The following is a 12,022-nucleotide window of genomic DNA, read 5'->3' on the forward strand; positions in this document are numbered from 1 at the left end:
AAAATTGAGGATTTTAGAAATTTGGCCAATGTTGACCTTTTGGCCTATGTTGACCTCAAAAATACTTGGTGGTTGAATTCAGTGACCAGATATGCAAGTCCTCTTCAAATTTAAAGTGAATCTGATGGAAATTGAGGATTTTAGAAATTTGACAAAGTTGACCTTTGGCCTATGTTGACCTTTTAACCTTTTGACCGCCAAAAACAATAGGCTTCTTGCTTATGACCAACCCTACCATTTGGTGGAGTTTCGTGAAGATCGGTTGAAAATTGTGACCTGTAAGCGACTGACAGACAGAATAACGCACAAGACCAACCAATATACAGTACTTGAAAAATCTTCGATTTTCGCAAGGAACAAACAGACAGGGGTGAAAACATAACCTCCATCCACCTTCGGTGGTGAAGGTAATAAGATCAATTTGATCAATATGCCAGCAGTAATTACAAATTAATTATTGGAGCCATTATTCGCTGCAAAATACGATTTTGTTTCAAAACATCCAACTTTACTCCCCAAGGCTAAATAAAAACTGACATACAAAACTGGTAACTACAGGCCAATAGTCTTAACAACATGACCAAGTAATGATGTAATTAGCCTCTAAGTGCAATTTAACGTGGCGGCACCTATCCTTCCTTCCTCTTACCAATTCCTCCGATTGAATGTCTGGACAGGTTGTTATTGTTGGAAGAACATCTCCCAATCAGTCTGGTTGGAGCATCGAAAGATGGCAGCACAAGATACAACTGGAACGCCACTCAGAAGAGCGCATACTCCCACCGTGGGTCAAGTTCGAATAGTACGATTTCACAAAAGTTTGACGGAGTAGTTCAGTGACAACACAAGACAAGACGACACAAGACAGACACTGCACAGATATATATTTAGAATATATAGAAGATAATGTTAAAAAAACAACAAGGCAATTTCACTTACATTTTCGGATTCAGCGTTCAATTCTATATGTGAGTGTATTTTGAGGCATGTGTGACTTCAAATAAAACTGTAAGCCAGGAAAACGTTCGTTTCATTCCTTAGGGATACAACATGTAAAACTGGCCCAAACGGCAAAACAAAACTCGCTCATTTTAAGTCGTACAAGCTAATGCGACCACTCATTCTTATGGGAAGAATCCCGTGCACATGCTGGTCACACTTATAACTCACCTAAATCTTTATAAGTTCATCAAATACTGACACCGCGATTGATATTCGCTGAGGTAAATGTTGATATCTCTTCTGAGGTTAAAAAAAAAAACAGTTTTAAAGCATTATACGTATCAAACGATACATTTTATGAAACGGGGAAACCTAATTTTATGAAATGGTTTTAAAATGACAGAATATGTCTATTATAAATTTTAAAAATGAACATTGAAGACGCTGATAAAAAAAAATACACAGCTCTAACGCATAACCACGAGTTTAAACTACATTTACAACAAATATGAAAACTATTTTTAAATCACAATGTTAAATATAGAATATATAGAAGATAATGTTCAAAAAAATGAGCCCCATCTTCCAATGGTAAAAAATCCTTCAAAAAATTCCTGGATCCGGAATAAATATCCTGAGCCTCACCAAAAACGAATCAGTTCTTCCTTATCCCAAGGGCAATCATCCCACCAACTTTCATCCAAATCCGTTCAGAACTTTTCCAGATACCTTGTTCACGAACACACACACACACACACACACACACCTCGTTTTTTCATTTCTGTTCCTCAAAATTCTATCTCTCTCTTTTATACACATACACACACACACACACACACACACACACACACACACACACACACACACACACACACACACACACACACACACACACACACACACACACACACACACACACACGATCGAATGCACTACTCCCTGGCGGGAGTAAAAATTGCTGCTTAAAGATTCATACATACCCAAGTAAGGCTCTTGTAAAGTGATCCAATGGGAAGGCTAGTCATTTCCAAATGTGGTGGCAGTGTACAAGGAGCATATCAAGCACAACTGGAAATGAGGTATTGTAGTGGTTACCTTATTCACATGTCGCGGTTATCTTATCCGCATGTGACGGTTACCAATACCATATGTTTGGTCTAACCCACGCACACGGGCTGTTGGTTGTGTGGTCGTGACGCACGCGCGGCTGTTGGAGCCACGCCCTCCGAAGAGGGTTTTTGGTTTTATATAAGCCGTTACGACTTCCGTTCGCGAGCAGTTGCTGGAGATTTCTGTACAATAAACAAGCTTTGTACCCAACGAAATGGCCTCATCTTCTCGCCTTCGGCAACTCCTAAACTGGTGACCCCATCGCCCCCGAATGTATTCGGGGGCTGCACATGAACACGGCAGTATTTCGACCGCAATTTCTTCCACAAGACCTAAACTCGAACTGCCGGAGTTTCAGCAACGACGAGCGGCCATGTGGTTCGCGCACTGCACTCGGTTCCTCCTCTACGACTAGAGGAGCGAGCCTGCTCCGGGACCCTCCGAAGGAACGCCGTTACGAGGCGTTGTCACCATGGCTGCTCGTAACCTCCGTGCACACAGGCCGAGCACTGCTGCTCGTAACCTTCACGCACACAGGCCGAGTACTGCTGCTCGTAACCTCCGCGCGCACAGGCCGAGTACTGCTGCTCGTAACCTTCGCGCACACAGGCCGAGCACTGCTGCTCATAACCTCCGCGCACACAGGCCGAGCACTGCTGCTCGTAACCTCCGCGCACACAGGCCGAGCACTACTGCTCGTAACCTCCGCGCACACAGGCCGAGCACTGCTGCTCGTAACCTCCGCGCACTGGAGTCTCGTTACCTTCGCGCGTGCTGGAGCCTCATTACCTTCGCGCGCACTGCTGCTCACCACTCCCGCAACTCATACTGCTGCAACTACAACTGCTACCACTGCTCGCCAATCCCGCAACTCATACTGCTGCAACTACAACTGCTACCGCTGCTCGCCACTCGCGCAACTACGACTCCTACTCTACATCCTCGGGAGGCCTGCGAGGAACCTCGGCAGCCTCCCCCGAGGCCTTGACCGGCCCCTCGGTCGACAACCCCACGGCGGCGTTTTTTCGCGCGTACCGGGGCCGGGCCCTGCTCGAGCCTTCACGGCACTGCCGAGCGCGCCTGCGAACTATGTACACGCCCGTGGTGTGCCTTCTGGGGGGGCGCATGTAGCGGTTACCTTATTCACATGTCGCGGTTATCTTATCCGCATGTGACGGTTACCAATACCATATGTTTGGTCTAACCCACGCGCACGGGCTGTTGGTTGTGTGGTCGTGACGCACACGCGGCTGTTGGAGCCACGCCCTCCGAAGAGGGTTTTTGGTTTTATATAAGCCGTTATGACTTGCGTTCGCGAGCAGTTGCTGGAGATTTCTGTACAATAAACAAGCTTTGTACCCAACGAAATGGCCTCATCTTCTCGCCTTCGGCAACTCCTAAAGTATAACTGACATTTAAAGCATTCCCCATTTGTCAGAGTGATTAAAGCTCGAATCATCAGCCTGACCTTACAGCTATCTTATTCATCCAGGAAGAACCAAAGCAAATAGCTGAAAGACAGCTTGGCATCGTTTATCCTGCTTGGTGAAATGACTACAGCAGAGACCCCAGAGGAGATAAGAGGAACTGTAGGTAGAGACTAACCACTTAGTATTGAACTGGAGGTAGAGACGACTTCGAGACTACCCACGACTCCGTCCGACATTCTTTACTTTAGCCTCCATGATGCAAAGGTAGGCCCAATATGAGGTCAAACATACCATAGATTTATACTGGGGAACCTTTTGCGAGTTCAAGATAAACAAAGTTGCAGTTGGTGTTGATAAAGGTGGGCGCGATTCGGAAAATTTTAAGTCCGCTTACCCGCTCCGCCAGCCCGTGTAGTCCGATTCGCTTATCCGCTTCAGCGGCCGAAAATCTTAGTCCGCTTACCGGTTATCCGCTTATATTCGATTTTTTTAAAGCGCTTCGACGTTTTTAAAGCGATTTTTGACGTTTCTAAAGGGAATTTAATGCTTTTTAAGCCTAAATAGCCATTTCTAACTACTACAAAGACAAACAAAGCTTTTAAGATCAAAAATATACATTTTTATTTAAATAAAAATTTTTCAAAATTTATTGAAATAAAGTTTTCCACTCGACTCTACTCTACTCTACAGTTAATTTAAATATAATTTTAATATATGCAAGTTACATTAAAGAAAAATCAATTTGCCCGTCCTTTCTTTGACAAGAGAGTCTACTAGTCAACAGACTAGCAGTCTGTTGACTAGTCCTCGTCTTCCTCCTCCACCTCGTGGGCCTTCTTGAGGATTTGGAGGTTGCCCTTCATGAAGACGAGGGCCTCGAAGTTCGGTGCAGCCAGGGCCGACCTCTTAGGCCTGAGGATGTCCGACCCGTAGCTGAACACGCGCTCAACCGAGGCAGAGCTCGGGAGCGGCGTGTTATGCCTGAGAAATAGAGTTACCCAAGCATCACGGAACTCGAGCGGGAAGAGATTGGGCGAGAGCCCCGGTTTCCCCCTCAGCGGCTTCCTCGACCAGTTGTTGACCTCTTCCCTGATCATCTCCTCGAGGTTCTCCTCCTGCTGCCCCTCCTCCATGGCGAACAGGTAGTCCGTACTGCTCGAGCCGGGCTGGGGTCCCTGCTGGGGGGCAGGGTCCAGGTGCTCGTCAGGCAGGACGAGGGCGAGCAGGTCCCTGATGAGTTTGTCCCTCACCAGGTCGCAGATGGCGTCGTTGTTCTGCCTCCTGCAGATGGCCCTGACCGTGGCGAGCTTGTGCTGAGGGTGCAGCGCCGTGGCCATCAAAAGGTCCATGTCCACGAAGAGGTGGCTGAACCTGAAGTAAAAGAAAAGTTATAAAACAAATGTCAAATAATTTCAGATTTGTATCTGAAAATACGCGTCTGCTGCCGCCGTCGAGGGCCGCCTTGAGGTCGTTGTGCTGGGCATCGTGGTACCTCTGGTAGTGCACCTTCAAGTTTGATCCGGGCTGGGCTTTGAGTGTCTTTGAGCACTTGGTGCACGTGGCCTTGCTGTCCACGACCTTGAAGAAGGGGGCGATGTGCCTCCACTTCTGGCTGAGGCTGGAATTGTCTGTGTCCATTGTCACGTTGATCTCAGCCGACTCGATTGAGTCCAGCGACATCCTGCTCTCGCTGCGCGCGAGCTGAGGGGTCAGGGCGCAGATCTCCTGACTGTCCTTCACGTCCCCCATCATGTTGACCGCCGGGTTGTGGATGTCGCTGTGCTGGGACTGCTGGTTTGCGTCGCTCGTGTGCCTGTCCCTGGCACTGCAGCTGGGCTGGAGAGTCAGAAATCTCTTCATCTTGACGTTATTGCCGCTCTAGCGTCCAATAAAATATTCAGTTTTCACTTATTATTCACTTAAATAAATATTCACAATTCTAGAGTAACGGCTCAGGCTAACAGCTGATTTGGCGAATCGCGATGCGCTTTAATTTTTCGGTAGTCCGCTTACCCGCTTCGGTTTCCGGGGGTTGTTCCGATTCGCTTATCCGCTTCGAAAACGTTAGTCCGCTGCAGCGGATAAGCGGATAAGCGGACTTTCGAAGCGGACCGCCCACCTTTTGTTGAACACAAACAAAGCACCATGTGATTAATACATTCCATCATCTACTCGAACCCCATGGGTTTTCAACAATGCGACAACAGTGGCCCGAGCCGAATGCAGTCTCAAAGGGGATGACAAACTCATTTTGAGAATCAGTAATCCAGGCCACAATGTGAAAATATAGCAGATCAAGCAATGCATTCAATCATTAAAATAATAAAATATTTAACAATTTTAAAAGAAGAAGTAGCTCCCACGTAACGCAGGCTCCCTTTTTGCATGGGCTGCGTGTTCCGACAGCAATAGATGAAAGGGTTATGCAAGCAGACCAAGACGGTCATACATCAATTGTGCTCTGAATAGTAGAGAGCGAGTGAGTGTGGACGTGGGGGAGAGAAAATGAAAGCGGCTCGACCTCGGGGGTCTGGGGGGAATGGAGCTGGGGGAGCGGGGGAGGGCAAGGGAGGGGGTGTGCTGAGGGGAGGTATTGCATTTTGCAGACAATTAGTAATAGTGAACAAAATTATCTTCACTGTTCACTGTTCTCTCAAGCAGAGCATACATACTTTGGATTCGACGATGAACATATCAACTATAATAATAAAATTACTCCAAAACCACCGGCACGCAATGTTTCATTGCGTGCAGCAAAGGTTAACTGAGCTTGTCTGAGATGTTTTGTTCTCCCAAATTGACAGAGGTGATGGAAGAGCTTATAGACTTGCATTACACACAAGAGCCAACCTTATGGATAAATAAATCGAAATTATATAATTAATAAATAAAATAATGGAAATCGAAGCAGAGCCTTTTGCGCTCAACTGGGTAGCAACAAGCGTTCAAGCAACATGGCTATGCACCAAGGCTTGTATTACTAGATTCGAGGTTTCATTATCCGTAGATACTGAATCTACGATATAATGTCATATTATCTATGGTATTTATTAGTTTTCATACCCTTCCTTCAGTCCATGGTACACGGAATCATGTGGCAAGGCAGTTGCCCTGAAACAACTTGCCTTCGCCTCCTGGAAGGCAAATCCAATGGAAGGAAATCCCATTTCCTTTCACAAAGCCCGGAAAAAGTGTGCGACTACCCTCAGGAGAGCCAGGAAGCACCATCTTTCTACTCTCAAGAATGAACTCTCAAACCTGTCTCCTTCCTCCAAATCCTGGTGGTGTCTGGTCAAATCTGTTTCTGGTGTTTGTTTCCCCTCCATCCCCTCTCTTACCTCAAATGGCTACACAGTTGACACCGCACGTGACAAAGCCGAATGCCTCAATTCTGTGTTTGCCTCTAAATCTGGTGTACCAAACCCATCCCTCTCTGTACCCACCGTATCCAGTCGTACCCAGCTGCTCTTGGACTCTGTGTCCTATTCTCCTGACAGGGTGGAGAAGTTTCTGTCAAACCTCGACTCTGATTCTGCAACTGGACCAGACGGCATCAGTCCACGGGTCCTAAAATCCTGCTCTGCCGCTCTTTCACACCCTCTCCTATTCTCTTTACCCGCTCTTTTGCTCAAGGACATCTGCCATCAGTTTGGAAATCAGCCAACATTACCGCTTTACACAAAAAAGGTGCAAAAGCAGATCCTTGCAACTACAGACCAATCAGCCTGCTCCCAATTATCAGCAAAGTCATGGAATCCATCACTGCTTCGGCTTTCATATCCTTCCTCCTCTCCAATGGCTTGATCTCTGATGATCAATTTGGTTTCAGACCAGGTCACTCTACTCTGGACATGCTGCTTCTGCTGCCTCAATGATGGACAGAGGTCCTCAATGCCAAACAGGAAATCAGAGCTGTCTCCCCTGACATATCATGTGCCTTCGGTACGGTCTGGCACCCCGCTCTGCTCACCAAACTCTCCTCCTATGGTATCCATGTAAATCTCCACGCAGGGCTTGTGGACTTCCTCTCTGATCGTAGTCAACGTGTGACCCTGAATCAATTTCTATCATTTCCCCTTCCTGTTCAGGTTGGAGTTCCCCAAGGCAGTGTTCTGGGCCCTGTTCTTTTTCTGGTCTTCATCAATGATCTCTCTGACTCTGGTAAATCCTCTCTATCTCTTTGCTGATGACTCCACTCTCTGCCGCTCCATTCTGCATCTCTCAAATCAGCAGTCTACAGCCTCCTCACTCTCTGCAGAACTGGACAAAATCAGACTGGTCAAAACAAGTGGAACATGCTTTTCAATCCTGACAAATCTTACACTCTTTCTATGTCTCTCCGAAAAGACCGACTGGACAACCCTCCCATCTACTTTCTCAACAATCCTCTCCAAGAAGTTCTGTCACTCAAGCTTTTGGGTCTCATGATTTGCTATGACCTTTCCTGGGAAAACCACATTTCCAAGCTGGCCTCCAATGCCAGTCGCCCACTGGGCATCCTCATCATGTGAAGTCCTTCCTTGGCACACCTGATCTCCTCACCACATACAAAGCTTTCATCTGCAGCTCAATGGAATACTGCTCTCCCCTCTGGGCTGGTGCTCCTAACTCACACCTAGCTCGGCTTCACGCTGTTGAAACCAAAGCTTTCAGAATCATTGGAATCTCCCGCGATGACGCCGATTGTGAGGGCCTTTCACTCACTCACTCACTGCAGGCAGGTAGGTGGGCTTTCTGTCTTCTACAGACTCCTATCCGGCCTAGCTCCCCCAGCTCTACATGTGCTCTGTCCCCCAAATATTCCTTCAAGTCACTTAAGATCTACCAGCAACCCTCTTCTGGTGAAATTGTCAAAATCTAGGCTCTCTGCTCACCTTCACGCTTTCATTCCTCTTTTCTCCCACCTCTGAAACAAACTCCTTCAATCCCTTTCCTCCCTCAAAGGTCTTGAAAACAGCTGTTCACCACCATCTCTTATCTTCCCCCTTCCAAAATCTTGATCTTTTCTACCCCCATTAATTCACCCCAGATCCACCTTTTTGAAATACCGACTTCTTTCCTGGAATTCCTAGCAGTGCCCATGTGTTTTATACCACTCCCACCCACCCCCCCTCTTCCCATGCCTCTTCCCCCCCCCAAGCCCTCTCCCTCCCAAAGATCTCCCGATGTCCCTGTTCTCTGCTGTTGTACTTGTGTGCTTCCCTCTTTCCCCATCTTGTCTCCCGCTCCCTTTATTGTATGTTTTGTGGTTCCGTTTTTTTTTGTGATTAATGTTCGCTCTTACACGAGCCTCGATCTTGTCTACAAAAAAATAAAGAAAAAAAAAGAAAAAAAAGATACAATTGCCTTTAGCATGTGTTTTGGTGTTTGAGATGCACGATGCTAAATCTGTTTTTTCCAGACTGCAGTGAAGCAATTGAATGACTTCCATGTTGATCTTCTGAAGTGCATCGTTTGATGCCCCAAACTCCACGTGCTTCAGGTGATGCCCTCAATCCTCCACCAATCCTCAAAGTTTGGTACCTCACGACAGGTTGTTTTTTTTTCAAATCTGTTTTGTATTAAAAATAATAAAAATGCCTCATCTCGCTCTCGGACATGACAAAAACGACTTTACAAGCATGTCAGTCCTGAAGGACACATTTAGCAGTTCAAGCAGCATTCTATATAAGCAAAACTGATTGGGGGTTTGCACGGAACAAAACTTTGTACTGTACAAAATAAAATGAAGTAAAATAAACAAGCGTTTAGCCTAGGCCCCCCCCCCCGTCGATGAAGTGATGTGAGTTGACAAAGTGGAAGACGCAAGGCGGCCATCTTGGATTTTGACGTGGCGACCCAATTTTCAATAGCTTTCTTCCTTATGCATAGATACACCCACACACCAGATTAGAAGTTGGTACTTCGCTTATTTTTCAAGATATTCCGCTCACAAGGTTCAGACATACATGGCGGCGGCCATCTTGGATTTTGACGTGGGTTGCACCCACACACCAAATTATAATTCGCTCCTTCGCTTACGCATGCACGCACGCACGCACGCACGCACACGGACGCACGCTTGGGAAAACCATACCATAGTCCCCCTTTCGCTCTGCGGTGCGACGGAGGACAACAAGCAGGAAAAGAACCAATGAGGAACGGCAAAGAACACTTGTACAGCAAATTAACCTGCTTATCTGACAGTCCTTCCTCTGTTTGCTGCTGTGGCTCTTGGTGCTGTTGTGGTTGTTGTTGTTGTTGTTGTTGTTGCTGCTGCTGGTGCTTCACTTCAACAGACTCCTTCTTCTTCAGCTTAAAGATGAGAAGGAAAAGGTCCCGTAGGTCCAAAACGATCGACTCTGCCTGTGCAGTCCAAGAAATAAAAAAATAAAATTAAAATAATGTCGAAAAACTTCAATTTGATACAATAATAATTGGTTGGCTGGATTTATAGCTGGGCCAAGATTCTAATCCAGGCAAGACAGCCCAGAGGCAAATGCACGTACCTCAAGGCGATCCTGCCAACCCATAACTTGATATACACAGGTGCGAATGGCAAGTGGCCACAGTGGCGGTAGAATTGCTATTGATAATTACAGTGAGGCTGATGTAGTTACTGCTTATACAGTTCTGCTGCATGTTGTACTGGCAACGGATGCTGTAGTGTGTGGCAATGTGTGCTTTTAGTGGTGGTGCTGCGACTGGTGTTAACACTGGAGGTGATAGGGTGGTGGCAGTATTCCAGCTCATACATATGTTTAGTGGTTAAACAGAGTATAGTAGTGTTTAATAAATAAACATGTTTAATGTACCACTAATTAACAGAATGAATGCTCTAGATAGTAGTGAGAGCCCAGGTCTTACATTAATCCGAAGGCACATCAGGAAAATAAATAAATAAATAATGAAACAAAAATAAATAATACTCGTCAATAGAAGGGATACCCAATTACAGATCATTTCACTAACCAAAGGCAGGGGGTCTTGCAGCCAAACTATCAGAAACTATAAATTTTATTGATTCTTAAATCCAAATACAATTTCATGAACAGTCCATAAAATTCAGGAAAAATAGAAAATGGTACATTGGACAAAGTAGGAAGAAATCGAATCAAATGACAATTTAAATAAATAAAAGCTCACTGCATTGGCCGTTTTGATGGCATAAAACCGATGATGTCCATCTGCGCCACAGATGTAACCAAACGCTCGATGATCGGTGACGTCTCGTGCAATGAAAGAAATCTTGTGAACAGGATGCTCGTACTCGATCAACTGGGGGCAAGATAAATCAAAATAGCCCTGGAGAACATGACGTTTCGGTTCAATCGCCAAAACAAATGTGAAAATTGCTACAAGTGGACATGCTCACATATGTACACATCCTACAATGTCTACTTTTTATGCCTCCGCCCCCCGAAGGTGGCCGCAGGCATTATGTTTTTGGGTTGTCCGTCCGTCCGTACGGGCTAAACCTCGTTTTTCTCAGCAATATGTCCGATTGAGACAAAACTTTCAGGGTAGGAGTGACACCCATGCAGAATGTTTTTATGATAATTATGACGTCATAGGTCACGTGGTATAGCAGCTATCTTGGATTAAACGCAAATATGCGTTTATTATTATCTATCCCCGCTAATTTCACCCCAATTCCACTTTTTTGAAATACCAACTTCTGTCCTGGAAGTCCTTGGTGTCCTTGTGTTATATATACTTCTCCCACCCCCCCCCCCCCCCCTCCCCACGCGTCCTCCACCCAAGCCCTCTCCCTCCCACACATCTCCCTGCTCTTAAATGTTGTGTGCTCTCAAGTGTTTGTGCGATTCCCCTTCTCTTGTCTTCCGCTCCCTCTTTTTATATATTTTGTTTGTCTGGTTGATTTGTTTGTGAAGTAAATGTCAGCTCTTTCACGAGCCTCGATTCAGTATACAAAAACAAACAAAAAAAAGTTTTAAAAATATTTCTCGGAAACCGCTGAATGGAAAAAATTTGAAACTTGTAACCGTCAAGTACTCCCAGTGGGGAACAAAAGCATGATAATGATGACATCATAGGTGAAGTGGAATACCAGCCAAAAATGTTTTAATCCTAAAAATCTGAAATTGCACGCACATGATCTGTGACCCATTTGTATTAAAATATTAAATTTATGACATAGGTCACATCGTTTGACGGCCATATTGGATTTAACCTAAAACCTGTAAAAAAAACATCTTCTGCCAAACCACCAAATTGATCGACTCAAAACTTTACATGTCGTTGACGAGGCATGGTGATTAAAATTTGATCACGACAATATCATTGGACACATGGTGTGGCAGCCATATTGGATTGAAAGAAAATATTAAATAATTATATCTCTTAAACCACTTACCCTATTGATGCTAAATTTTCCAAATATCATCTAACACCATTGTTACATATCGTTTGAAAAATGATGTCGTCATAGGTCACGTGGTTTGACAGCCATCTTGAATGGAAAAACGAACCTTATCCGATCAACACGAAACTTCACAAATGTGATCCCAGACACATACATATGCAGAGTGTACATTTTA

The 12,022-nt window shown here is 45.4% G+C and overlaps 1 protein-coding gene across 4 annotated transcripts in view; it reads right to left on the reverse strand.

Annotated features, from left to right (window-relative positions):
* Positions 1–12,022, reverse strand: part of DAB1 (DAB adaptor protein 1) — a 97,356-nt gene that overhangs the window by 47,206 nt on the left and 38,128 nt on the right. For all 4 annotated transcript variants that reach the window (XM_068110773.2, XM_068110765.2, XM_068110779.2 and 1 more), the window contains exons 4-5: positions 10,608–10,739; positions 9,654–9,827 (exon numbers count right to left, since the gene is read on the reverse strand). In XM_068110773.2, the coding sequence (XP_067966874.2) occupies positions 9,654–9,827; positions 10,608–10,739 (306 nt within the window). The remainder of the gene's footprint in view (positions 1–9,653; positions 9,828–10,607; positions 10,740–12,022) is intronic.

This window comes from Myxine glutinosa, chromosome 1 (genome assembly GCF_964187855.1).
Source record: "Myxine glutinosa chromosome 1, kmMyxGlut1.1, whole genome shotgun sequence".
Classification (NCBI taxonomy): Eukaryota; Metazoa; Chordata; class Myxini; order Myxiniformes; family Myxinidae; genus Myxine; species Myxine glutinosa.